General features: G+C 47.6%; 1 protein-coding gene and 1 long non-coding RNA gene across 5 annotated transcripts in view; one reads left to right on the top strand and one right to left on the bottom strand.

Moving 5' to 3' along the window:
• Positions 1-2,546: 2,546 nt before the first annotated feature.
• On the top strand, positions 2,547-12,681 carry LOC147350246 (uncharacterized). The gene is made up of 3 exons (XR_015148671.1): positions 2,547-2,655; positions 8,184-8,280; positions 12,544-12,681. It is a non-coding gene; the product is annotated as an uncharacterized LOC147350246 (long non-coding RNA).
• EGFLAM (EGF like, fibronectin type III and laminin G domains) overlaps positions 7,018-26,566 on the bottom strand; it is a 394,377-nt gene continuing 374,828 nt past the window's right edge. For all 4 annotated transcript variants that reach the window (XM_086361486.1, XM_086361484.1, XM_086361487.1 and 1 more), the window contains 5 exons: positions 24,901-24,979; positions 21,188-21,331; positions 12,552-12,635; positions 8,997-9,100; positions 7,018-8,176 (listed from right to left, as the gene is read on the bottom strand). In XM_086361486.1, the coding sequence (XP_086217612.1) occupies positions 8,022-8,176; positions 8,997-9,100; positions 12,552-12,635; positions 21,188-21,331; positions 24,901-24,979 (566 nt within the window). In that variant the 3' untranslated portion in view covers positions 7,018-8,021. The remainder of the gene's footprint in view (positions 8,177-8,996; positions 9,101-12,551; positions 12,636-21,187; positions 21,332-24,900; positions 24,980-26,566) is intronic.

Raw genomic sequence — 26,566 nt, 5'->3', positions numbered from 1 at the left:
TACTTGCTGCCAGCTGCACTGTTTCCCCCCAGAACTGACACGGTTCTATTCTCTCACCCATAACCCTCAGGCCAGACATCCCCAAAAAAGAGCTGGACCCATGGTTCCAGGCTTCTCCAAGTTTACAGCCTTATATTCAGAGAGAAGAGGGCACCCTTCCTCCAGCTCCAGCAAGGACTCTGGCTGGCCTGACCTGTGTCGTGTGTCCATCCCTGGTCCAGTCCTGTGGTTCAATAGATGTTCTATTTAAAGGCTACTTCTCCAACTATGACATAAAGTTAGAGGAGGACCAGTCCCCCTGAAGAAGGGAGGTGATACTCTGAATGGACAGAACAATAAATAATCACTACAGACTCACTGAAGAAAAGCTAGAGTAGATAAAAGGAAACAGAAAAAAAATTGCTCAGTCTCCTGATGCAGGATTAGCTATTTTTAACACTTTACTTTTTGTCCTTTTAGACATTTTTCCTGTGTGTATATATATTTACACATATTTTCATATATTGTACCTGTATGCATATATATATATAATTACATTGTATATTCTATTTTGGAACTTGATTCTTTTACATCACATTTTGAAAATGTTTGCATATCAATAGAATATTTTATGGTGTTATTCTTTTCACATATATATAAAATCTCAATTTATAGATTAATTCTTTAAATTCAGCATTCTGGACATTCATATGGTTCACACTTTCCCTTGAATAATGGAGGACTTTAAGCTCAGATGAAGCTGTCTGGCACAGATTTTCCCAGCACTAAGAAGCAACGCTTGAATTTAGGTGCTGTTGGCACATGATGCTGGGAAAGTCCCAAACCACATTTCCTATGCTGTTAAGTGCAATCTTCACCACTGAGTGACTAGTGACGATTCTGACCTAATGCAGAGTTCTCCCACTTATATGCCATTTCCCCTAAGATATTGGGGCAGCCAGCAGGAGCTCAGGTAAGGGCTACTCAGGGCTCAACCACTCAAGTCCATGCTGGACCCCTAGTCATTGGTGAAGCTTTCAGGACCCAGGGGAAATAGGATTTTGCAAAACTCACTGATATGTCTTTTTTTCTTTTTTTGACTGCACTGGGTCTTCGTTGCTGTGTGCAGGCTTTCTCTAGCTGTGGTGAGGGGTCTAGTCTTTACTGTGATGCTCAGGCTCCTCACTGCAGTGGCTTCTCTTGTGGAGCACGGGCTTTAGGCACAGGGCCTCAGTAATTGTGTCACACAGGTTTTGTTTCTCTGTGGCATGTGGGATCTTCCCAGACCAGGGATCAAACCAGTGTCCTCGGCATTGGCAGGTGGATTCGTCTTTTTTCTTTAGTAGAAATTTTAAAAGATTGCTGTATTCTCTGGGAATCGTTTTTTTCCTGGCAATCTTGGTTTGGCTCATGGTTTGGGGAAGTTGCAGACTGTGGCAATTCTTCAGGTGGGACAGCACATGACTTCAAGTGTGCACTTGAAGAAAACAAAACTGGACTGGTGAAGCGTGGTCTAGAGGTGGGAGAGACTGGGAGCCAGAGTTGAAGAGGGTTAGGGGAGGCAGATTCTAAAATGGTCCTGAGACTTGATCCTGGATGCACACACCTGGTACAAACTCAACCCTGGAGTGTGGCTCAGCTGGTGTACAGGACAGGAAGTCACTCCCATGATTAGGTTACTCGTCAGTCGGCTGTGTGTTAATAGAAAAGGAGGATATCCCGGGTGGGCCTAACTAGTCAGGAGAGCTCTTGGAGAGAGACCAGGCCTTTCAGAAAGACTGCTGGCTTTGAAAGAACAGAGAAGGTGCCCCATGGACTTGGAAGAGGGCCTGAGCCTGTGATGACCCCCCATAGCCCTGGCCCACGCTGGTTTGAGGAACAGAGTCTTCCCTCTGCTTTATATTCTCATTGTGTCTCTTCTGAGTTGGTTTGCATATAGTGAGTGCCTGTGGTGGTCTCGAGGTGCTCCAACAATGCTTGTGAGGACCCAGGAAATCATTTTGCATTCCCACCCTCCATCCTGAAAACTTCAAAGCCTCCAAACAAACTCCAAACAAACCCCCTGAGTGCTGGAGGTTATTTGTGGAGAAGGCAAAGGAGAGAAGGAAAAGGCTTCCAGGCTTCCAGACCAGATCCAGTCATGTGACAGTGAATAAGGCCCCAGCCCTGGGGAAGTCCCCTGACCTCCCCTGCCCTCTCTAAGGAGCTGGACCTGGAGATCACTTAGCTTATTTTATTTCTGAGGGATGTGGTCCAGACTAGTGGGCATAACTTCTACTCTACTGGACAGTGTCCCCCATTTCATACCCACAGTTGCCCTGTGAACCATAAGTTCTGTGAGAGCAAAGAATGCCTGCAGCCTGGACAGGGGGTGGATGGGGGGCGGTCATCGTGCAGCCAGTCCCCCACTCCCTCTCCTCCACAGCCCTCTGGGTCTCTGCCTCTGTTTTCCTTCAGGCCATTTCCTAACAGGGCTTTCCACAGCTAATCCTCTGGCCTGGTGCCTGTTACTGGTGTTTCTAAATGAGTGTAGATGATCAAATTCCTTGCACTTCCTTGACCTCCTTCTCACAGATATTCCCACCCAAGTCCTCTTTCAGACAAGCTGGAAGTGCAGTCCCTTAGCACCAGGCTGTCCGAGGAGGTCAGAGCCTCAAGCCGGGCCCTGGCTTGGAGGTGAGCTGCTGGGACATGGTGGGAGGCAGGGGCGGTGGTGGAGGGGAGGGATACCACGTATTCCAAGATCTGTGTGCCTTGGATCTTGAGCAAGTCAGAGAGATAAAGGGAGTCAAAGAGCACTCATCCCAACTGCTGAGACACAGAGTTCCTCTCACATCTTTCCAGGAAAAGGCGAGAGCTCCTGGAGCCGCGCACTTTCTAGGATAAAGACGTCTCAGCAAAGGCAGGAGGAGGAGGAAGATGAGGAGAGACAGGGAGTTTTCTCTGCTTCTTCCCCTGCTTTTGTACTTCTCGGCTTGGCCAGGGCCAGGCAGGGGACCCAGGGGTTGCACATCGATGTTTGGAAAGAGCTTAAGGCAACTCCCCCTGAGTGCTGGAGGTTATTTGTGGAGAAGGCAGAGGAGAAAAGGAAAAGACTTCCAGCCCAGACCTCACTGTTTGCCGGGGGCCTGAATCCCTCTCCGATGCAGCAGCTCTGGTCCCTGCTTCCAGGTTTGCTCAACCCAGAGTCCTGGCAATGGGAGAGCTCTGGGAGAAGGCAGATCTGGAGCTGTGATGAGAAGCTGGCAGGCAGACACTAGGGGACTGGCCCCAATCCCCCTCACCCACAAGACTCTCCTGCCAATGACAGCTAACCCGGGGGAGCCCCAGAATGCCACTGGGCAAGCCTGGGTGGGGCCCACCGGCCGCTGCATCTGACTGCGGGTCAGGTCAGGTGCTTCCACAGTGAAGCACCACGGTCGTGTCCTTGTGCGAGGACCACAGGCAAGTCACTTGGTCCTTCTGGCCAGCTTCTGTCTTCGCGTCCTATTGGCCTTGCCTGCCTGCTCCGGCTGTCATCAAAGGAGGGCTGTTTTTGAGATCAAGTATCTGAATGTTCTTACAATGTGAGGTTGAAGTGCAATTACTCACAGGGCCTGTCTCAGAAGCCAGACCATACTGCTGAACTGGATTAGTCATTTTGCTGCCTCTAAGCATACAGCCACCTATAAACTGGAACTTCCTAATGGCAGCCTGTCACTTCCACCGAGACCCACCAGTTGAATGCCTTCAGACCTGTTCTCCACATCCTCATCAAAGCTGAGGCAGGACCGCTGGTATTTTCCGAGCGTATTTAAGGTGCACTGTAGAAACACCAAGGGATGATGCGGTGATGACACCAGCACCCCCCACCCCACTTCTTCATCGTGGGAGGTAACTCTGTGGGCCAGGCTGAGTTATTCGGGATTCTGATTTTGACTCCATGCCACCAGCCCTCTCCCCTCTGGGCTCCTTCGGGATGGCAGTCCTGGAGCTCTTCTTTCCTGCCTTTGACATGATAAACATAACCCCCTTTTCGGCTAAGGGACTGTCTGGCTGTCGCAGGGCACACATGTGCTCCACCTCCACCTTCAAGGGCAGCCACTGTGTATCCCTGGACTGGGAGGAGCTGGAAGAGGACCGGAAGGGAAACAGGAAGCAGGGAATGCTTTGTCCAAGCCCCTTTCCTTAAGGATGAACCACCTTTTCTGTGAGAAGCTGGAATTCTCTGCCTTTATTTTCCCAGCAGCCAGGTTCCCTCTCAGGGGTGAAGCAACCCTGGGGGTGGAGGGTTGGGAGGGGCAGGGGGCAGGGGGCTGGCTGTCAGGGCTCTGAGAGAGGCTGGGAGCCCTCCTATTCGCGATCCCCTTTTCCTTGGGGAACTCTCAGGGGATAAAAACAAGCTCGCTGAGAACCATATTTTTCTGGGTGAAAGGTGAAAAATGCAGCATTTCCTCCAAGTGGAAAGCACTGGGTCCGCCAGCTCTGGGCACATTTCCGAGATCTTCCTCCCACGCGGGGAGGAGGCAGGCAGCTCCTCACAAGGGGGAGAGGAGGAGAGGTGGGAGGTGGGTGGAAGAAGGGGAGGGAATCGGAAGGGAAGCACCAGTGGCTGACACCAGGGCTGTTGGGCGTGCGTGGGAAGCAGAGGGCCTGTTTGTGTTGGAGGAGCCTGGGGACTGGACAGAAGGCAAAAAAGGAGGAGCAGGGCAGCCGCTCAGGGTGTGCCTGACCCGCAGGGGCACCGAGCTCCCTGGACTCTGGGCCAGCGAGGGGACAAAGAAGACTCCACAGGCCTTCCTGAGAGATCCCCCAGGCGAGCTGAGAGGAAACACAGGGTGCGTGAAAGTTAGTTTTCCTAAGAAAAGCAAGAACATTCCCCTCCCTGACCTCACCCCAGCCATCCTTACTGTGAACACATGGGAAGTTCAGGGGAATTTTCTCAAATCCTGCTTGTGGGACAAAAGCTTTTCAGGAACCCATGCTTCATGATATCCTTCCTGGGCAGGACAGGGGTGGCTGGCATTAACCTCTGAGCTCACTGGCTGCTCCTCAAACCTCTTTGGGCAGCCAAGAGTCCAGCCAGCCCCTGGCTCCTGCCTTCCACGGAGCCGCTGCCACAAAGCCACGCACAGGTCCGGTCTCCCGCCAGGCCCTGCTCCTCAGCAGGAACACGGCAGCAGGCGGAATGGGGACAACAGGGCGCGGCAGGCAGGGCTGGAGGCGAAGCTAGTCCCTCCCCACCTCAGCTGGGCTGTCACCGCAGCCTCCCAGGACTTGCTGCCCTGGACTCTGCACTAATGGCCCTGACTTCTCACTCTCCCTGAATCCCTGCCCGGGGCCACTCGACTTTGTAGTTGCTCTCACAATGGAGATAAGAGTCTATTCCTTCATCCCTAGACTCTATGGACTCGGACTAACACAATGTGGCAGAAGTGACGCGAGGAAGGGCCAATCCCAGGCTGTCAAAGGCCTTAGACCTCGATTCTGCTGCTCTCGCCCTCCTCCATCAGCATGCAAAGGGCATGGCAGGCTAGGTCACTGGTCCCAGCAGGAGGATGGAGCAGATCCCCAGCCACCTCCTCGTCCTAGCCAAGGCCATGCTAAGTGAGCCACCCTACACTTGTGAACAAGTCCCGCTGAGGCTGGAAGAACCGCCAAGTCAAGCTCAACTCCGATCAGCAGGGCTGCCAAGCCAACCACTTAAGGCGTGGAAGCAATCAGCACATCTCTGCGGTATGCCACTGAGGTTTTGTGGTTGCTTGTCAGGCAGCATTATCAGGACAATAGATAGCAGATACACTTAGCAAGGAACCTAGGGGAGCCACAGAGCCAGCCTGAGTTCTCCCTGGGTCTCTTGCTCACCTAAACCCCAATCTAATCCCTTAGCATCAGGACAAAGTTTTTATCCTGCCAACCACCACTGCTTTTATAAAGTCACCCCGCGTTTCCTGATTTGGGGCCACTGAGAGGGTGAAGGAGCTTGCTCCCAGCTTGGTACATACTATCTCTTAGCCTGTTCTCCCATCCTGAGCCTCCCATGTGATCGGCTCCTCTTGGGGCCCCCTACTCTGGTGCCCTCTCACCCGCAGCATCTCTACAGCTCTGACTCCATCACACGTCACCCCTCCCCTCCCAGCTCCTTTTGCATCCCACCCAGAGCAAGGCAGTTCAGCATCCTCATCAGCTCCAACACACACTCCCAGGTCCCCACCCCCAGGTTACTGCGTGTTTCCCTGGATAACAGTCATAGAGAGAAACAGCACAACTCTTCTGGCTTCAGCTCAGCTGAATAGTTTGCTCACTTTTTTTTTGACTGAAGGCAATTGATTCAAAATGTGACTCAACTGGAGTTGTGAAAGCAACTCCATTATATCTTGGAAGCCCTGCCCCTGGATGTTTCCAAGGAGACGGTGTTGAGGTGAGGGTGGGGGGGAGGTGGTGACACCCACCTTCCACCATGTAACTTTCTCCACACTGCACTCACAAGGTGACATTAGGTAGGAGAGGACAAACTGTTGTTACCTTTATTGCTCTGGGATGAAGCATCCTGGTCACCAAAGGTCCCCAAAGACAGGAGGCAGAAGGCTGAAATTGGTGGATGTCTCTAGTTTATTTATTCATTTTTTAGAACTCTTAATGTGCCTAGAACGGTGCTTGGTGCAAAGTTTCAAGCCTTCGCTGAGAGCCTGCTGCACACGCAAGAGGAGAGTCACGGCAGAGCTACTCGTAGTCGCCTCTGTGAGTGGATCATATTTCCCTCCTCTTAGGTTGGTAGCAGCATTCATCTCACCTTCCTCAGCAAGCCCCAGCACGGGGGATCTGCCAGGGAGCCCGCCGTCCCCAGCGTCACTCATGAGCTGGCTAAGCAGCACCATGGTGACTCCCAAGGAAGCAACCCTGCTTCACTGATTCTTGTCCAGATGCTCAGACCAGGCCGAGGGTGCCCACTGCCCAGCCTCAGAAACACTGACTGCATTCATGTCCATTTCTGGACACGGCCTTGGGAGGGAGCAGTAAGCCCTCCACGGGTGAATGAACAACCAAATGAACGCACGGTAGCCTTCATCTCTTTTATTCGAGTGTACTACAGACATCCCCCTCTCTCAAAACCAGGACAGTGACCCACCTCAGTAACACAGGTGCCTTCTCATCTGCTTGTTCGGGAAGCTTCATATTCGCCTCTTTGAGCCATCCTTTACCAAGAGGGAATGGTCAGCTCCCCAAGGTGCCCACCCCTGTGACCCACCCCACACCGCTGATGCCACGAAGGGCCCACACAAGTCTCCTTTGGGAGAAAATTCTAGGAAGTGTGCGAAGAACTCAGGGTCGTCCACTCAAACTCGCAAAAGTATACCGCATGGACAGTCGGTAGCTATAAAAATATACACATACAAAAGGAGAGCTACAAAATCATGGTGCCCATTTTCTGAGATTTGCATTATAAAAAGTAAGGATTTCTCATTAAAGGTAAACTTTCCAGGGTTTGGGGGGGGCAGCTTCATAATTATGATTCTATCTCTAGTCTCCCTTCATCCTTATTTTCATAGTCAGAACACATTGAACCAGCCAGCGAGGAGGGGAAGGGGTTAATCCTAGTTATTCATGGGCCGAAGTGAGAAAACGGAGGGTCAAGGTTTTACAGTCATTCTGCTGTCAGTAAGAGTGTGATGAGTCAGGAGAGGAGAGAAGTATTTTAATACTGCCCTTTGGGTCTCTCTCTCTTTTTTTTAAAATGAACTATGAATCACAACACAGTCATTGAACTACAGCAGACGGGCTCGTAAATTCGCCTTGATGTGTGCTCTCTGGCAGCCACCACACACTCAGTGGACAAAGTCTCATGCTTCCTACACAGAGTGTTCCGTTGGGCTTGGCCCACAGAGTGTCAGCAGGAAAGGCCACTGAGGGACTCCCGCCTCGGTTCTAGTTTCCCATCAGGGTGAACTTGCTCCTTGAGGACAAGACACAGTCTTGGTCCCCACGCCTGTGTCAGGCAGGGTCTCGGGCCCCCGGGACTCTCAGGATAGAAGGCTCGGTCTTCTGGGCAGGGCCAGCTGGTGTTACTTGGCTCCGCAAGTGTTGATGTTTTTCCCATCCACGGCGTCTTCCACCAGGGAAATGTGGTAATCGGTGGACAGGGTGAAATGAGAAACGCAGCCCACGAGGCCTCGCATGTACTGCCTGTTAGTGTGCAGAGCGATTTCCTTCATTCCACCTGCCAGGAAGCAAGAGGGAGATGACCTGAGCCAAAGAGGAGGACGTCTCTGTAGGATGCTTGAGTGGCTACTGACCAACACGTCCCTCAACTGACAGGACAAGGTAAGGGTGCAGAACCCAGAACTTTGGACATCGCATCTAGTCCATAATTAACCTTGAAGAGACAAGTTGACTTGGGTCAGTGAGATACACAATCAGAGCCGTTAAGTATCTACCTCATACATGATTTTCTGACCTAGCTGACCACTTAAAGCAACACAGTACCTGGTGAATTTGGGGGGAAAAAAAAAGAAATGCTGTATAATGTCAACAATACGTAGTATGTGATAAGAGATGATGCCATCTTAAACCAAAAGAAACACACTGATGTTGAATGCTTTCAATTAAGTTCACTTTTAGGAAATATCCTACAGGCAGAGGTGTCTTTCCATGTTTATGTGTCTGCATTAGCGGGTTCTAAGCTATTTATAAAAATACCACTCATTCTAATTCTGCGAGGGGCCAGAAAGACAGATACTCCTTCCTCCAGGAGAATTCCAGGAGCTATATTTAGCAGGTTCCTGTTCTATAAACAAGCAGGGTTTTCCTGGTGGATTGGTCCACAGCACAAAACCATCTAAAGTGTTTCCTGACCCTTCAGCCATGAGTCAGAAGTTCAGAAAATGGAAGAATGGAATATCTGAAAAGTTTCCGATTTCCAAGTATTTGACTGATCCAGTGAAGTGCACGACTTTGGGAAGCCCCAGCACAACAAAGGGAAGACTAAGAAGAAAAGGCACTGGATAACTGAGGTTCTGCTGGAGGTCAAGGTCACTTACCCACATACAGAGCTCCGTTGATGTTGAGCTGCCTCATCATGCCAGGTGACTTGCCTGTTCTGGCCCCATAGTCATCCACGGTTATCTTTCCTGATTGGCCATCCCTGTAAAAACCACCACCAGCTTTGGAGCTTCCTTTAATCATTCAATCATGTACTCATGTTAACAGAAATGTATTCAAGTCCTCACTAAGCACCAGGCACTGTACTAAATGATGGAGCTGTCAAAATGAAACAAACCAAGAAATCACCCAAATTCCTGAGGCCAAAAAAAAAAGAAAAAATTGCCAGTGATCAGTGTCACCACTCTATGGTAGAAGAATGCCCAGGTGCTGTGAAATCCTACCGGAGATGGAGAGAAAGCCAGGGGAAACTTCTCAACAAAGATTCTGTCTGAGATGCATTTTGAAGGCTGGGTGAGTCAGGTGAAGGAGCAGGGTAATGCAAACAGGAAGTGGCAACCGCAAAGAGAGAAAAGACACGGGGGTTTGGACAGTCTGAGCATACAGAATTCCAGAGGTGGGAATAGAATAGGAAAATGTGAAGCCAGAAGCAGATGTTGAGGGGCAAAAGCTTAGAATTTATTCCGAATGTGGGATGGAACCAGAGAACTTTAATGGGAGGCGTGGTGGTGACATGGTGACACATGGTGATGTTATTCTAAGCACAGTGAGAAACCAATGTGGCAGTCCCCATCGGCGGGTCACTCTCGGGGAGAACAAAGAATGGTTTAGAGGCTTCTAAAGGACCCATGTGGTGCATGCATGCATGCTCATGCGTGTCTGACTCTGCGACCCCGTGGACCGTAGCCCACCAGGCTTCTCTGTCCATGGGATTCTCCAGGCAAGAATACTGGAGTGGGTAGCCATTTCCTCCTCCAGGGGATCTTCCCAACCCGAACCTCCTGCAGCTTCTACACTGGCAGACAGATTCTTTACCACTGTGCCACTTGGGAAGCCAAAGGACCCAGAGTCACCCCAAAGTGGCAGCAGGATGGAGGTACTCCTCTGTGGCAAGGACTTTGCATTTTAAGGGGTTTCCAAGAACCAGCCACACCTCTTATTCTTTCTTCTCCTCCTTCTCCTCCTAAAATGACTTCTTTCTTGTCTTTTACTGTTCCTTTTTTTTTTTTTTTTGATAGCCATCACTTCTTGTTTCTCAGGTTAACAGAAACAAGAAACTCTTATCTCTCTGATGATGTGAATATCATTTTTTTTTTCATTCATAGTTTGTTTCCTCCAAGTTGCTTTGTTCTATGTATCTGTTCTGATATCCATGTTTGATATTGGAGATTTTTTTCAAATGCTTAGTGATCCCCGATTGCCACTCCACAGTTCAGTGCTGAGGACTGAGGAGGAGACTGGAAGCCCTATGGGAGCCGCATGTGCAGGATAGCTTCTGTGACTGTATTGTGATCTGGTGCAACCACTGGGGGATACCTGGATTTCCTACTCTACTGTGGGGTACAGGCCTGGCTCTCAGCACTCTGGAATCTCAATGGGGGAAGATTTATAGGGCTCTTAATAGTCAACACAGAACTTTCACATAGTTTCCAGTATTAATATAGACAGAGTAGACTAGTCCAATGTTTAGCTATACCTAATGTCTCCCATTTCAAAGACCCTTATTCATTTTCTCCAGAGAATTGACTTTCATTATTCTTCCATGGGGAGGGAAAGGGCAGCATGCCAGCCATATGAAGTAGAAGGAGCTTGGGGTCTAACACCTTAAGTAAGATTTTTAAGCCAATCTGTTTTCGGCCCCTCATTTACCTTCCAAAACTTCTGGGCCCTACTCCTTTTGTGGGGGGAGTGGGGTATAATGATAGAAATCTGGTTGCCTAAATCTCATTTATTGATAGCAGCTCTTCTAGCAACTAACTTTAGAGATATTTCTAGCCTGTTCTATAATCACCCTTGAGACCACACAGCTTCCCCGTTTTGGATATGCTTTTTCAAAATCTCATACCAGAAGGATGTGATGGGCAATGCCTTGCCTGCTGTGATGGCTTTTCCCCATTACTCTAAAAATTCCATTTTCCACACTTTATTTCATCAGTTCTAAGAATTTTTCATTTTTAGTATGTCCAAAATGAGGATATACTTTATAATCAATGGCATCTTAGATTTGAAAAATGTAAAGTGAAGAGCCTAGAAGCCACCTAGTCTGAAGGATCTTGGAATTGAGCTGGAGTATGAGCAGTTTGAGGCTTCCCCAGGGGCTCAGCGGTAAAGAATCAGCCTGCAATGCAGGAGACCTGGTCCGATCCCCGGGTTGGGAAGATCCTCTGGAGAAGGGAATGGCTACCTACTCCAGTAAATATTCACTACAGGAAGACATCTCTTTTTAACAAGTCGGAGTTGGAGCTTCATCAAAATCGCTCTCTCAAGGACTTTCAAGGTCACCCGGACAGCTGACGGGCACAGGTCTGCCTCTGTGCCCTGCCACATCCTTTGGAATCGAAGGAAGCACAATGGGAAGAAGAACGGGGTCCAGCAAGACTACTCCCATCATAGCCTGTACATGGACTGCGTGGGAAACACCGTGGTGGGCCCATGTTTCCCAAGCTTCGCTCATGACCTCGCCTACTGACCTCCCCAGAAAGTACTATGGTATATTCTCAGGGAACCTGAGCCAAAGACTGTTCAGCTCATCTCGAGACCTGCATCAAGCATGGCAGGACTGACATTTCTTTATACAGCTGAATTAGGACCTGCTAATCAGTTTCTAAAAATATATTTTTAGGGATAGATACATAGCAAAACTAATTTCAAAGGAATGATTCACCCTAAATCAATTAGAAGTGAGGGTAGTGAGCTCTGTGAGCAGGGGGAGGATGTGTAATTGGGGCAGGGTACACATGGCTTCTAAGATTCAGGTAATGTAATGTCAAAAAAACAAAAAAAGGTGGGGGCAACTGCTTGCATAACGAGAATAGAAGCATTCCTCAAAGTCTGCTGCTGCAGCTGCTAAGTCGCTTCAGTCGTGTCCGACTCTGTGTGACCCCAGAGATGGCAGCCCACCAGGCTCCCCCGTCCCTGGGATTCTCCAGGCAAGAACATTGGAGTGGGTTGCCATTTCCTTCTACAATGCATGAAAGTGAAAAGTGAAAGTGAAAGTGAAGTCACTCAGTCGTATCCGACTCTTAGCGACCTCATGGACTGCAGCCCACCAGGCTCCTCCACCCATGGGATTTTTCCAGGCAAGAGTACTGGAGTGGGTTGCCATTGCCTTCTCTGTCCTCAAAGTCTACCTGTCCTGAAGTCTTATCTCACTATAGAGATATCTAGATCTCACTAGATGACCAGACCCTCCTCCAGTTTAGCCATCATAAAATTCCTTCTCCAAAAGGCCTTTGTTGAGTGAAGATTGGGAGTTCAGCCTTTCTGACCTGCAGTGTTAGTGATGGGCACGGGGGGAGTTGGTACCGAGATGCCCTAATGAGTGGAATCAGGGATACTGGGATGCCAGGCCAGGTGGGGGAACAGGAAGTGGGACTATAGGGACTTGGAGAGCACTCCCATCAGCTCTGTCTCATGCTGTGACAGGTACTCACCGAACGGCCTTGACTCGATGCCACCGACCATCGTTGAATGAGCCATTCACCATGATGGATGCCACACCACTGCCCAGGTTATAGCTAAAGGCGTCAGAGAAGAACAAGACAGAGAACAGAAAATAGCACTGACACACAGGCAGACTGTCATTCATAAATGATTCTCAATGAGAAAGCTCTCTGGAGCTCAGAAGGTAGTTTCTTTAACACAAAACAATGCTAAAAAGACACTAGGTTCCCAAATTAGGCCATAAATGATCAAAACTGATTTTTTATTTTTTAATTGTGGTAGAATTTACGATCAACCTTTTTTTTTTCTTGGCCATACTGTGCAGCAAAGAGGATCTTAGTTCCCTGACCAGGTATTGAACCTCTGCCCCCTGCATTGGGAGCATGGAGTCTTAACCACTGGACCTCTATCGAAGTCCAGACTTAGTCATTTTTAAGTGTTCAGTCCAGTAGTGTTAAGTATATTCACATTGCAGAGTAAACAATTCCAGAACTTTTTCATCCTATAAAATCGAAAATCTGTACCCATTAAACAACTTCCCATTTCCCCCTCCCCCAGTCCATGGCAACCACCATTTTACTTTCTCTTTCTGTAAATTTGACAATCCTAGGTACCTTATACTAGGGTCAAACAGTTTTTGTCTCTTCGTAACTGGCTTTTTTCACTTACCATAATGCCCTCAAAGTTGATTTATTTTAGGCTCCATGTATACTATTACTGTATAAGGAAAAAGAAGGACTTTATCATTTGTAAGGTGTTGTACTAGGTTGAACAGTATCCCCCCAAAATTAATGAACACCCAGAATCTAAGTGAAAAGCGAAAGTGTTAGTCGCTCAGTTTTGTCCAACTCTTTGCAATCCCATAGACTGTAGCCCGCCAGGCTCCTCTGTCCGTGGGATTCTCCAGGTGAGAACACTAGAATGGGTTGCCATGCCCTCCTCCAGGGGATCTTCCCGACCCAGGAGTTGAACTTGGGTCCAGAAACTCAGAGAAGCCTGGTGGGCTGCAGTCCGTGGGGTTGTGAAGAGTCGGACTCGACTGAGCGACTTCCGTTTCACTTTCATGCATTGGAGAAGGCAGTGGCAACCCACTCCAGTGTTCTTGCCTGGAGAATCCCAGGGAAGGCGGAGCCTGGTGGGCTGCCGTCTATGGGGTCGCACGGAGTCGGACACGACTGAAGTGACTTAGCAGCTTAGCAGCCAGAAACTCAGAAAGTGAACTGATTTGGAAACAAGGTCTTTGCATATGCAATTAGTTAAGAGAGTATTTGGGGTTATATGGGGTTAGGGAGGAAGTCATATGTGGTTACTGTTGTTGTTTAGTCGCTAAGTCACGTTTGACTCTTTTCGACCCCATGGACTGTAACCTGCCAGGGTCCTATGTCCATGGGATTCTCTAGGCAAGAATACTGGAGTGGCAAGAATACTCCAGGAGAAGCTCCAGGAAAGCTTTCTGACCCAGGGATCAAACCCACATCTCCTGCATTGCCGGCGGATTCTTGACCACTGAGCCACCTGGGAAGCCCCATTTGGGGTTAGTGAAGCCCTAAATCCAATATGACTAGTGTCCTTATATAAAGAGGAAATTTTGACCCAGAGACACACAAAAGACACCATGTGAAGATAGGGGCAGAGACTGGAATGATACAGCGATAAGACAAGGAGCACCAAGGAGTGTGAGCGATCACCAGAATTTTAGCAGAGTCACAGAGCAGACTTCCTCAGAGCCCCAGAAGGAAGTGACCCTGTAAGGCTTCTGGGGCGGACTTCTCGCCTCTAGAACTGTGAGATAACACATGTCTATCCCCACCCAATTTGTGGTAATTTGTTATGGCAGTCTTCAGAAACGAATACATGTGTTTTCACTTTTCAAAAAAACAGAACAGAACAAAACATTGCAGAGTAGGCTGTCCCAAAGAGTTTAAGGGAATTGGCCTAAAATCTCAAAGCCAAAGTATAGGACTTGCACTTGGGGTCTTACCTGCGCGCCTCCCCCTGCCACATTTTCTTGGATAGCAGATCCACTCCGAAGCTTCTGTTTTCTGTTTCAGTTGCCAGATACCCTGATATGCTAAGGGGATCAGAAGACTTGCATATGTTGTTTACCAGAGAGAAATACCCCTCTTAGTCCAGTGTTCATTCAATTATTCTAATTTAATTAAAAACAACAAATATTTAGTGAGTGACTATTTTAGGCTGGGCACTGAGCCAGCTGCATAGATCACCCCTTGATAATATAATAAAGCCCATGTAATCATGCTTTTGAAGGAAAATGCATTCCACCCAGACAACTCTCTCCTCATGTTGTAAGAGGACATGTCTCTCCTTTAGCTCATTGGCCAAGAAACAGGAAATTGAGAGGAAACCCAGATTAGTCACTGAGCTCTTCTACGCGCTCAAGCCAACAAAAGAGCAAGAATAGAAAGCTTTGGCTTTTCCCAGGGAAAGCACTATGAGTCCTTTCTTTAAAACTGGAGTCTCAAAGAAGCCACACAGCCCATCGACATTTAACCAAGAATAGAACTCGGGTGACTTGACAAACTCTGAGACAAAGCTGTTGCTCTGACCCAGAAAAATCCACTGTTTTCTAATGAATTTTCCCACATCAAGTGTCTCCTTGTATGAAGCAGCCTGGAGGTGGAATTTTCAGATTTCATTATTTAGTGGCCAAATGCTTGTTGAAGAAATGAATGAGTATAAAGCAAGGCTGAGAGCTGGTTGGCAGAAATACAGCTGAATTACTATGTGGGCTTTTATGAGAGGCAGCACGGGGTGATAGAAAGAACCTGCTGCTGCTGCTGCTGCTAAGTCACTTCAGTCGTGTCCAACTCTGCGCGACCCCATAGACGGCAGCCCACCAGGGTCCACTGTCCCTGGGATTTCTCCGGGCAAGAACCCTGGAGTGGGTTGCCATTTCCTTCTCCAATGCATGAAAGTGAAAAGTGAAAAGGAAGTCGTTCAGCCGTGTCCGACCCTCATCGACCCCATGGACTGAAGCCTACCAGACTCCTCCGTCCATGGGATTTTCCAGGCAAGAGTACTGGAGTGGGGTGCCATTGCCTTCTCTGAGAAAGAACCTAGACACTTGGGTTAGAGGAATCTGACTTGATTCCCAGCCTTGCCAATTCCTAGCTCTGTGATCTTGGGCAATTTGCTCCATTTGTCTGAACCTCAATTTTCTCATCTGTGAAATGGGTTCATAATACCTACCCTGAAGGATCTTACGGAAGGTTCAGTAAGATAATATATATAAAGAGCATAGCACATAGTAGGAGACAGGCAAATAACCCCATGCCTGTGTGCATGCTAAGTCACTTCAGTCGTGTCTGACTGTGTGTGACCCTGTGGACTGTAGCCCACCAGGTTCTTCTGTCCATGGGATTCTCCAGGCAAGAATACTGGAATGGGTTGCCATGCCCTTCTCCAGGGGATATTCCTGACCCAGGCCTTGAATCTACATCTTTTATGCTTTCTGCATTGGCAGGCAAGTTCTTTACCATTAGCGCCACACAAGAATACATGCAGTGCTTAATGCAGCTCAGATAGAGCATGGACAGCACACCTAGAGGAACTAGCAATAGGGGAAAATTGCCACCCAGAGTTAAACCTGTCAAGCCTTAAGAGTAGTCGTGTGTGAAAGTAAACCACCAGACTGTGAATATGTAACCGAAACACCCAGGAACACCCAGGTCTCAGAACAACGTGACTTAGGTAGAACTGCAGCAGCATAGACTGGAGTGGGATCGAAACCCAGTGAATGGAAACTTTTTCAGTTGTGTTTGGACAAAGGATGGGTTTGCTTCTTCTATTCTCTAGCCTGGTAACATGCCTGTTCATCTAGATTGTACTCAAGGAGCAAACACGGAACCCAGCAGACAGGAATCCAGCCACCACTGCAGGTGGGGGAGCGGCCCAGTTGGCTCCTTGACGGCCTGACTCTCCAACCCCACCGACTCCCTCTCGTTTCTCGAATAACCTCCCGCTTGCCCAGACACCTGATATACATCCCGCTGGAATTTCTCTTTTAAATGATAATAAATGGCCAAGAACAGTGATTGCCTTTGTTGGGAGAGGGCATGAGGGAGCCTTCCTGGGTGTAGGAAATGTTCTGTGTTTTGTTCCGAGTGGTGGTCACACAAGCGTTTGTATGTTAAAAAATGTATTGAGCTGTACACCTAATATTTGTACACTTTATGTAAATTATACCTTAATTTTAAAAAAATTGAAATATAGTTCAATTAAAATGCTTTGATAGTTTCTGTGCTGTGTTTAGTTGCTCAGTCATATCCAACTCTGTGACCCCATGGACTGTAGCCCGCCAGGCCCCTCTGTCCATGGGATTCTCCAGGCAAGAATACTGGAGTGGGTTCCCACGTCCTCCTCCACGGGATCTTCCCAACCTAGATCAAACCCAGGGTTCCCGCACTGCAGGTGGATTCTTTATGGTCTGAGCCACCAGGAAAGCCCAAGAATACTGGAGTGGGTAGCCTGTCCCTTCTCCAGGAAGAGAACCAGGAATAGAAACAGAGTCTCTTGCATTGCAGGCAGATTCTTTACCAGCTAGTATACAGCAAACTGATTCAGATAATATTATATGTATATATGTCTGATTTCAGATTCTTTTCCATTATACGTTATTACAAGATATTGAATATAGTTCCCTGTACTATAAAATAGGACTTTGTTGTTTATTTATTTTATATGTAGTATGTCTCTGTTAATTCCAAACTCCAAATGTATCCCCTCCTACCCCCTTCCTTTGGTAACCGTAAGTTTGTTTTCTATGTCTGTGAGTCTGTTTCTGCTTTGTAGATAAATTCATTTGCCTCATTTTTTTTTAGATTCCATATATGAATGATAGCATATGACATTTGTCTTTCTCTGACTTAATTCACTTAGTTAAATCTCAATTTTGAAAAAAAGGTAAAAAATATGTGAATGAATGAATAAATGAACAAATAAATGTGTGTCTGCTTTCTCTACAATGTCCCGTGTACCTGGTGAGCATGAATCAGTTATCTTGAACCCAGTTTACCTACTCAAGCTGGTACACACAAAAGGCCAGGAGTCTGAGCACAAAGGTGGTCCACTAGGAAATGCCACCAGGTGAGGCCCCTCGGAAGCCACTGGACTGCCTCCACGTGGTGGCACTTACACTTGGTCGTGCCTCTGTTAAAGCAGAGCACAGGGTACTTGGCCAATGTCAGACTGCTTCCCTTTCTCTGCTGCATGAAAATGTTATCAAAGTCATACGGAAAATTAGTAGGTAATATCCCCAGTAAAGTGGTATTTACACACTTAGTTTTATGCCCTATACATAATCATAAAACAAAATTTAAAAAAACAAACAAAAACCACATTCTCAACTGAGCACTCTGATTCCCTTTCTTTTTAATTTGCACCAAAACCATAAATAATCTTTTTGTTGAATTCCAGTGCTTTTCTTTATTCTCTGACAGAAGCACTTTGAGCACTAAATTAGCAAAAAGGACAAGCATTTAGGTGAAGAATGTTAAGATTATACCGTATTATCTTAGATTTCCTGTTGTTTGCTTTGAAATTGGATCAAACACTAAAACCTCAAAAATGGTTCATCTACCCAATCAACAGGTTTACTTTCTAGGCTCCACTGATGTAAGCTGCATGGCAGCAGAGCCTTATTCAAAATAATAATAGCTAAATTTTATATAGTATATTGTGCCAGTTCCCTTACGTATGTTCGTGATGTTTTTTGAACAGAGTAAACACTTGATCAGGGATAATCATTATCACTCACTAATAAGTACACATGCCGGGCCTTACACTAAGCCCTTTACGTGAATTAACTCATTGGGTCCTCATGATTAACCCTTTCCTTTTGCAGAGGTCAGATAACCTGCAGGTGATCACGTGGCCGTGGGAATCAGGCATGTCTGACTCTGAAGCCCTGGTTTCTGACCATTCCAGACTCGGTTTCTCAGGGTGTGGCTCCTGGTATCTTCCAATCAGATTCTGGCACTCAGCAGGACCTCCTCCACCAGCATCTCTGGGTGTGGGCCCAGGAATCCAGTAACCTCAGATAGGAGCCCCACAGCTGACTCTGTGTAGGCTGACAATCTTAAACCACTGGCCACTCTCTGATACCTCTCCACCCAGCCTCCCCCAGGGCTTCCGTACTTCTGAGCCGGGTGAATGATGTGGGGAGAATAGCTGCCCAGAGGAAGGAAATGCAGCGAAGCAGCCAGGTTCCAGGCCCAGGGATGAGCACAGATGTCTACTCTGGGGTGTGGGGGCTGAGCTGGGGAGGATGCCCTTTACTCAGAACTCGGCCAGAACTCCAGGCTTAAAAGAGAAACGTGGGACCAATTTCCAGAAACCTGAAAAAGAGTTGGTAACCAAAGAAACACATCGGGATGGAGTTGTAAGAACGGTGCCCAGAGGGCATGGGGGTCTGGCCTGGGCAGGGTGTGAGAACCAGTGGGAGCTGCAGGGTGGCCGGGAGGAGACTGAGTTTCCCCGTCCAGCTGAGTTTTCGTTGGCGGTTTAGGGGGGAAGTCGGGCCTCCCACCCACGGCTGAGCTACTGTTTCAGTTCCCTTTTCTGGGCACAATCAAGTACTTGAGGCCTTGGCGAGGTTAACCACAGGAAAACCACAAGAAAATGGCTTTGCAGCAGCCAGCCTGAAACTGGGGTGTGAAGAGCTCAGCATTTGACCTTGGGGCCGCGGGGAGGGGGCGGAGGTGGTGCAAACTGCTCTCGGGCAGCCTCCAGCTTTCAACCACACTCTGCTCCCCAAAGTCCTCAACAACCATAGGGTCACTTGACTGAGCATGCTCAGCTATGTAGGGGCAAGCATTGGACAAGCGACATTTCCTTTCAAAATGTCCTTTATTCAAATCGCCAAGACTTCTATTCTTGTACCCTGGCTGTCAGCAATCCCAGCACAGGACCCACTGAAGCCCCAGAACTCAGCCTTCTTCTTCTTCTCTGTAGTTCCCTATCTAACCTTCATCTATTTCAACTCCAGTTAATTCCGTATCATTTAGTGAACACTTGTGCAGGTCACCAGGTCGGGGATTAAAGAAGGAAAAGTCAGAGAAATTCCTTCCCCCATGGAGCAGATGGTCTAGAGAGCAAGCAGGCGTTTCAAACCGTAGCAGGCGTCAGAATCACCGGGAGAAACAGTTAACAGATTGTTGGGTCTCATCCCTAAAGTTTTTCTGTTTCAGTAGTTCACAGGTGTAGCCTGAAAATTTGTATATTTTTAACACGTTCTCAGATGATGCTGATGCTGCTGGTCCAGGGACCACACTTTGAGAAGCACAGTTCTAAACAAGATATTTCTACCCTCAAGTGGGGCTGTGTCATCACCATCTCTAGAGAAGTACTTTCATATTATATGCCAAGGGGCATATTCCCTGCCCCTTGGGAATCTGGCTCCCACCCAGCTTCTGGTGGTGAGATCTTGTGCTGGTAATTCTTTAGCTACTTTATAGCTTGTCGTTGTTCTTTAGCTGCTAAGTCATGTCCGATGCTGCTGTGACCCCTTGGACTGTAGCCCGCCAGGCTCCTCTGTCCATGGGATTTCCCAAGCAAGAATACTGGAGTGGGTTGCTATTGCCTTCTCCAGGGGATCTTCCCCAGTGACAAATCTGAGAACAGTCTAAACTCATGTAGAACTTCTAGAACTGTCTTATCCATTGTCACCGGAGAAGCACTTATAAAAATGCAAATGTGGGGTTGCTATATTGAGGTATGAGTCTGTGCTTTGTTCTTTGCAGTGGGAGATTGGAAAGCAGGCCTTCTCCTTCCCAAGGCTCCACAGGGATTAAGGAGCTGAGTCAGAATATAAAGCCAGGTCTCTCAGCTAAATCTTCAGATCTTCCTGAGCTGGTGAGCACTGGGCCAAATACTCATGTCCATGCTTGGCAGGATCAAAGTCCTCCTTCTACTTCCTCATTTGTAAGTGGGGAGTAGATGGCAATAACATACTAGTACAGGAGCCACAAAATTGTTCTCTAGGTTCAGTTCAGTTCAGTTGCTCAGTCGTGTCCGACTCTTTGCGGCCAAATAATAAGTATTTTAGGCTTTGCCATACAGTTCCTATTGAAACTACTCAAGTGGATCACTGTCACCTCAAAGCAGTCATTGACAATGCATAAATAAATGAGGGTGGCAGTATTCCAAGAAAATTTCATTTACAAAAATGGGTGGGTATGTGTGCTTAGTCGTGTCCAACTCTTTGCAACCCTATGGACTATAGCCTGCCAGACTCCTCTGTCCATGGGATTCTCCAGGCAAGAGTATTGGAGTGGGTTGCCATGCCTTCCTCTAGGGGTTCTTCCCAACCCAGGGATCAAACCCGCAGCACCTGTGGCTCCTGCGTTGGCAGGTGGATTCTTTACCATCGAGCCACATAAATGGGTAGGGGGCCAGATACGGCCACCAGGCTATAGTTGACCGACTGCTGCTCTGGAAATGGATACTGGAGAGAAAGACCAGGAGCCTCAAATTAAGCTGGAGCTTCAGGCAACAGTTAATTCTGGCTGACTGTGTTCTGGCTCCTCTGCAACCTCTGTTTGGCATGATCTGCACTGGCTGAGAAAAATCACAAGATGATGCTGTCGGCAGCCAGTATAAGGGTTACCTGAACACCAGGGCTCCATCCCGAAGGCCCAAGGAAATGAAGTCACTGTTAGGTCTCATGGGGCTGTCTCCCCTCCACAGCAACAGGCCATCTTTGGCAGTTGTCTTAAACCGCATGAACGCGTTTGATCTTGATCCTGACACCCTGGAGGAAAGACATAAATCATTACACCAAATCAACCAGTCTCCACCAACATCCATTTCTGAGTAATCCTGGTTTTGTCTGCCAGTTATAAAGATGGTCTAATGTTTCTGACACTATCAGGAGATTAGAAAAAGTGTCACCACTATGAGCCATGCCATGGGTCTAAACGTCTGAACTCCTCATTCTACAACATGGAGTCTGTCTCTCTCTCCAGGTGTGCTGAACACCACAGAGAGCATTTGACGAGTGACAGATAAGCCAGACCCTGGCCAATGCCACAGTCCCAGCCTGTACCCCCAATACACACCTCAGTCTAACCTCCTTCCTGTCCTACCACTCACGAGCCCTTGGGAAAGTGCCCCTCCATTCCTCAAAAGGAAGTGGGTTACTTAATTACCAAGAGATTCGAACGCTCAGGGCTATGATTGTGGTTGTGGATGGCCATCTGTGGAGGTGATGTCCTTGAACGTAGAGAAGGAATGACTGGACAGGGGGCAGAGCATCAGACAAGGAAGGTGCCTCGATGGGATAATGGTCTTGAGAGGTGTTGGGGCAGAGGCAGGGTGGAATGGAACAGAAAGCTGAGAGGAAGGAAGGGGTGCTCAGGAAGGGCAGGTCCCAATCCTACAGCCATGGCTGGGAATAAGATCACTGCTTATCGGTTCCTGTTAATGTTGGGATATTCTCATTGATTCTTGGGAATAGACTAGTTCAGAGATCCAGTTGCACTACGAAGTGGCCAGTGTTTCATCCGATTAAGGGAGAAAAGCAACCATGAGGTCCTTAAATACAAGGCGAAGTAAGAATAAATGCAATTTAATGTTGTTCTTTATAGTGTAAGATGGCTCTACTGGAAAAGTCCTGACCATTTTCCTGTCACATGTCTAATGAACGTGGCCTGCAGCTTGTAGAGTGCATTCAGTAGTGACCAGTGGAGGATGCTTTTGTCTAAGGCTTCCCAGAGCCTGGGATAGACAGGAAGAGGTCTAGTGTGCTCTCCCTAGACAGGTCTCAGAGTGGTGAGTGAGGAGCAGGGTCCATGACACTCCACCAGACCAGGTGTGGAGCAATCCAGCTATGGGCTATTCCCTAGAGATCTACTTTTCCCAGTCTTGTGTTCAAGGTTCCTTCCTTCCCTCACTTGCCTTGGATACACTGATTCGTACGAGTCAATCACACGGTTCCATTTCTTTTGCAGTGATTGGCTTAGGGGTAGATCTGTGACCCACTGTTGTCCAATGAGATTGAGGAAATTTATCAGGAGGACTCTAGGAGTCTCTTCCTTTCAAAGAGAGTCACATGAAAAAAAGGGCTTTATTCTATTGTACTGTATATCGCCATGATTTATAACTATTTAATGAGCATCTTAGGAACAGCTGTCTTTTTACCATAAAGGGTATGATTGTTGCAAAATATGCTGAGGATAACAAGGCAGGAAAATGAGTCATTGATAATACAATTGATTCTCTGAATTAATCAACCCAGGATCCAGACTAAGTCTAGACAGTTTGTTATATGAAATAATATTTACCGTTCATGTTTAAGACATTTCGAGCTGAATTTTCTGTTGTGTGTGTGTATGTGCACTCAGCCGCTTCAGTCACATCTGACTCCTTGTGACCCTGCAGACTGTATAGCCAACCAGGCTCCTCTGTCCAGGGAATTCTTGAGGCAAGAATACTGAGTGGGTTGCCATGCCCTTCTCCAGGGGATCTTCCAGACCCAGGGATCAAATGTGGGTCTCTTATGACTCCTGTATTGGCAGGTGGATTCTTTACCACTTGTGCTTCCTGGGAAGCCTGAGTTTTCTGTTACTTACAGCCAAAGGCATCTAATGGAAACACACTCTGAACCTGACTTCTCTCTGCAGCTTCACACGCCTGCACACATAGATGCAATCTATTAATACACGCACACAGGTGTTATTGGGCTTTCTGCTTTGGGGCTTTGAATCTCCTACTTGCACCAAACCCTTCCACTCCCACAAACGACCTGGCGCCCCTCACTAAGGATCACCCTCCTAGTTTCTGGGGACTGAACACCCCTCCATCTCTTCGGTGTAAGGACTTGAAGAAAGAAGAAGGTTTCTTGGCTGGGACTCCATTTCGCCTATGGCCCACACAAGACAACTTCAAGAAACACAACATGGGATTAGAGGAACAAAGCCGGGCCTGTCTGGTTTGTGTTCAGAAACACCAGGGACATCCAATGCCCCAGGAAAATGTCTCTTAACCACCTTTGTTCCTTGAAAAACCACCAAATTCCACCCTAAGAACTGTGTGCCTTTAAAGAGTTGCCTTAGTCTGTGACGAGGCAATCAACCTGAGACAATGGAAAATATGCAGATTTGTGCTGGCAGTGGGGTGGCGAGTGGTGCTCTCTGAACTACAAAGAGTGGAGGGGAAGGAAAAGAAAGAGAAAAGGGCAAACTGAAAGCACCAAAGCCAAGCTTCACTAGATTCACCAAAGCCAGTCTTCCTCATGGGAAATAGCCTAATTAGGCTCTTTCAAACCAGGAGCTTTATAAGTGCGGTGTTGGAGAAGACTCTTGAGAGTCTCTTGGACTGCAAGAAGATCCAACCAGTCCATCCTAAAGGAAATCAGTCCTTAATATTCATTGGAAGGACTGATGCTGAAGTTGAAACTCCAATACTTTGGCCACCTGATGCGAAGAACTGACTTATTTGAAAAGACCTTGATACTGGGAAAGATTGAAGGTGGGAGGAAAAGGGGACGACAGAGAATGAGATGGTTGGATGGCATCACTGACTCAATAGACATGAGTTTGAGTAAACTCTGAGAGTGGGTAATGGACAGGGAGGTCTGGAGTGCTGCAGTCCATGGGGTCAAAGAGTCGGACATGACTGAGCGACTGAACTGAACTGAAACCAGGAGCTTGAACTCTGGAGCAGGGCTGGACCTTCAGTCACCAGCAATTAAAAGTCCCAGCTGTGACGTGAGCATCTCTTTGGTCATGCTCTTGCATCCACCTGAAGAGAGCCAAGAAGCCCCCCACCACCAAACTGGAAAGAGCCTGAAGAGGACAGTGGACCTCACTGATGATGATTCACAGTAGGGCACGGACTTGGAGCTCTCTGCTTGGTTGGAGACGTGCCAGAACCCTTCCACGGCTGGCTCTAGGCAGAGCATGGCCACAAAGTAGCATGAAGTTGACTCCCCTGCCAGAAATCGCACGCGTGGAACCCTGGCTTCAGGAGCATTGAGTTCTCACTGCTCCTCAAAGCCTGAGTATCAGAAATCCCAGGGCTGACCATTGTCCCTCTTTGACCAGAAAGGCTCTGGGTTGTTGGTCATGCTGCTGCTGCTGCTGCTAAGTCATGAGGTTGGTTCAAAGGCTACATTTTTGTGGGGTTATTTTTTTGTATGTGTTGTTTTGTTCTAGTTTCTATGTTTATTTTGTATGTTTTCTTCCCCTGGGACTACAGCTAAATTCTAGTGCCTTCTTGGAGAATTATCTTCTGGCATGGAAGATAAGGAAAAGCTCTGGGAAAGATAATGAGAAACTGACCTCCCAGGAGATAAGGAAGGTGCTCGAGGGGTCTTCTTACCTCTTGAGAATATCTGGATTGTCATACGTCAGGTAACTGCGGCCGATAAACTGCGGGATCTCAATAGCTTCTGTGATCGCTGAGACAAAACAGAAAATGGAGGTTATGTGCTATGCGGCTCTCTTGACCCCAGGACTCCACCAGGAGGCAGGAAAAGAACGAAAGCCAGCTCCCGGAAATAGGGCATTTATCAACTTGGCAGCCCCTTCCTCTTGGCTGCACAGGCACTTGGCCTGCTGTGGGATGACCTGGCCTGATAGCCTGGAGTTGGCCTCTCCCTGGTGGTCCCGCCCTGGGGCTGGCCGTCACTGTTATCTGCCTCAGCCCTACCGAGAAGGCCCTGCAATATACTGAACCTTGAATCGTGCCCAGTTATTCCTGGAAGCTAAAGGGCAGGCCCTGGGCCACGTGAGGAGCAGCTGGGGATAGCCCTAGAAGTTCTCCAAGGGAGGCAAACAGTCCCCCAACAAAATCCACCAGGACTTCTCTATTTGAAACCAACCTGGTCCAGAACCCATTCGGTCACAACGTCAGATACTGGTTAGTAATGGATAAGGCTTTGACTGTTATTTGTGAAGCACCTTCTGGTGTTCTACTTCACAAAATTTTTACCACAGTCATACAAAGGAGCAGCAAGTATCGGGGAAGGGGAGGCTTGGATATTCCCATTTTATAGAAAAAGAAAATGAGGCACGTAATCATTAAGGATTTGCCCAAGATTATACAGCTAAGAGAGAAACAGACTATGAACCAAACTCTGGCCCTCAGCCTTCTTTCCAATATTTTAGAAGTGTTTCCTTCTCATTACTTTGTTTTCTTGAGGAAGCACCCTCTTCCACACAGTGAATAAAGGAATAAGTTAAGTAGTAGCATTTGGTGTCATGAATTAGGGATAATTTAGAGGATTTCTTCTAAAGAGATCACAGCAATATCACTTTCCTCTTTAGAAAGACAAAGAAATGGCAATTTAAAAAAGTTAAGGTAAAATGAATCTCATGTTCAAAGAAATGTGCAAAATGAGAGAAAATAAGCCAGCTTATAAAATAAGTCATAGTTTCATAAGATATGTGGTTGGCACAAAGAAGATGAACTAAGATCTCTACATCCAGGAGAGAAAAAATGTGTAATTATCAACACTACAAATGACAGGAGAGTTTAAACTCAACTTCTACACATTAAAAAGAAGGAAGGAAGGCAAGAAAGAAAAGAAGGAAGGAAGAAAGAAAAAAAATAACAGTAAAACACAAAACCCAGTGACATTGCGCATGTGTGCTCAGCCATATCTGGACTCTGCAAGCCCATGGATTGTAGCCCACCAGGCTCCTCTGGCCACGGAATTTTCCAGACAAGAATACTGGAGTGGGTTGCCATTTTCTCCTCCAGGTATCTTCCCCATTCAGGGATCGAACTCGCCTCTCTGGTGTCTCCTGCATTGGCAGGTGGATTCTTTACCACTGAGCCACCTGGGGAGCCCATAATGATATTGGGCCCCCAAATAAAAGTTCCTGTGTTGGCAGGTCACCCACAGCATGCTTCTGTATTCTTCATAAAAAGTAAGAAAAAAAAAAAGGAAGGAAGAAAAAGAGAAGTTGGGGGAGGGAAAGGGTAAAGAAAGAAAGAAAAGAAGGAGAGGAAGAGAAGCAAACATTTTAAAGAGAATTTTTGA

This window comes from Bos grunniens, chromosome 20, assembly GCF_055505025.1.
Source record: "Bos grunniens cultivar Pamir isolate PY7600 chromosome 20, Bosgru_T2T1.0, whole genome shotgun sequence".
Lineage (NCBI taxonomy): Eukaryota > Metazoa > Chordata > Mammalia > Artiodactyla > Bovidae > Bos > Bos grunniens.
Note: the sequence above shows the minus strand (reverse complement) of the source record. Positions and strands in the feature narration are given on the sequence as shown.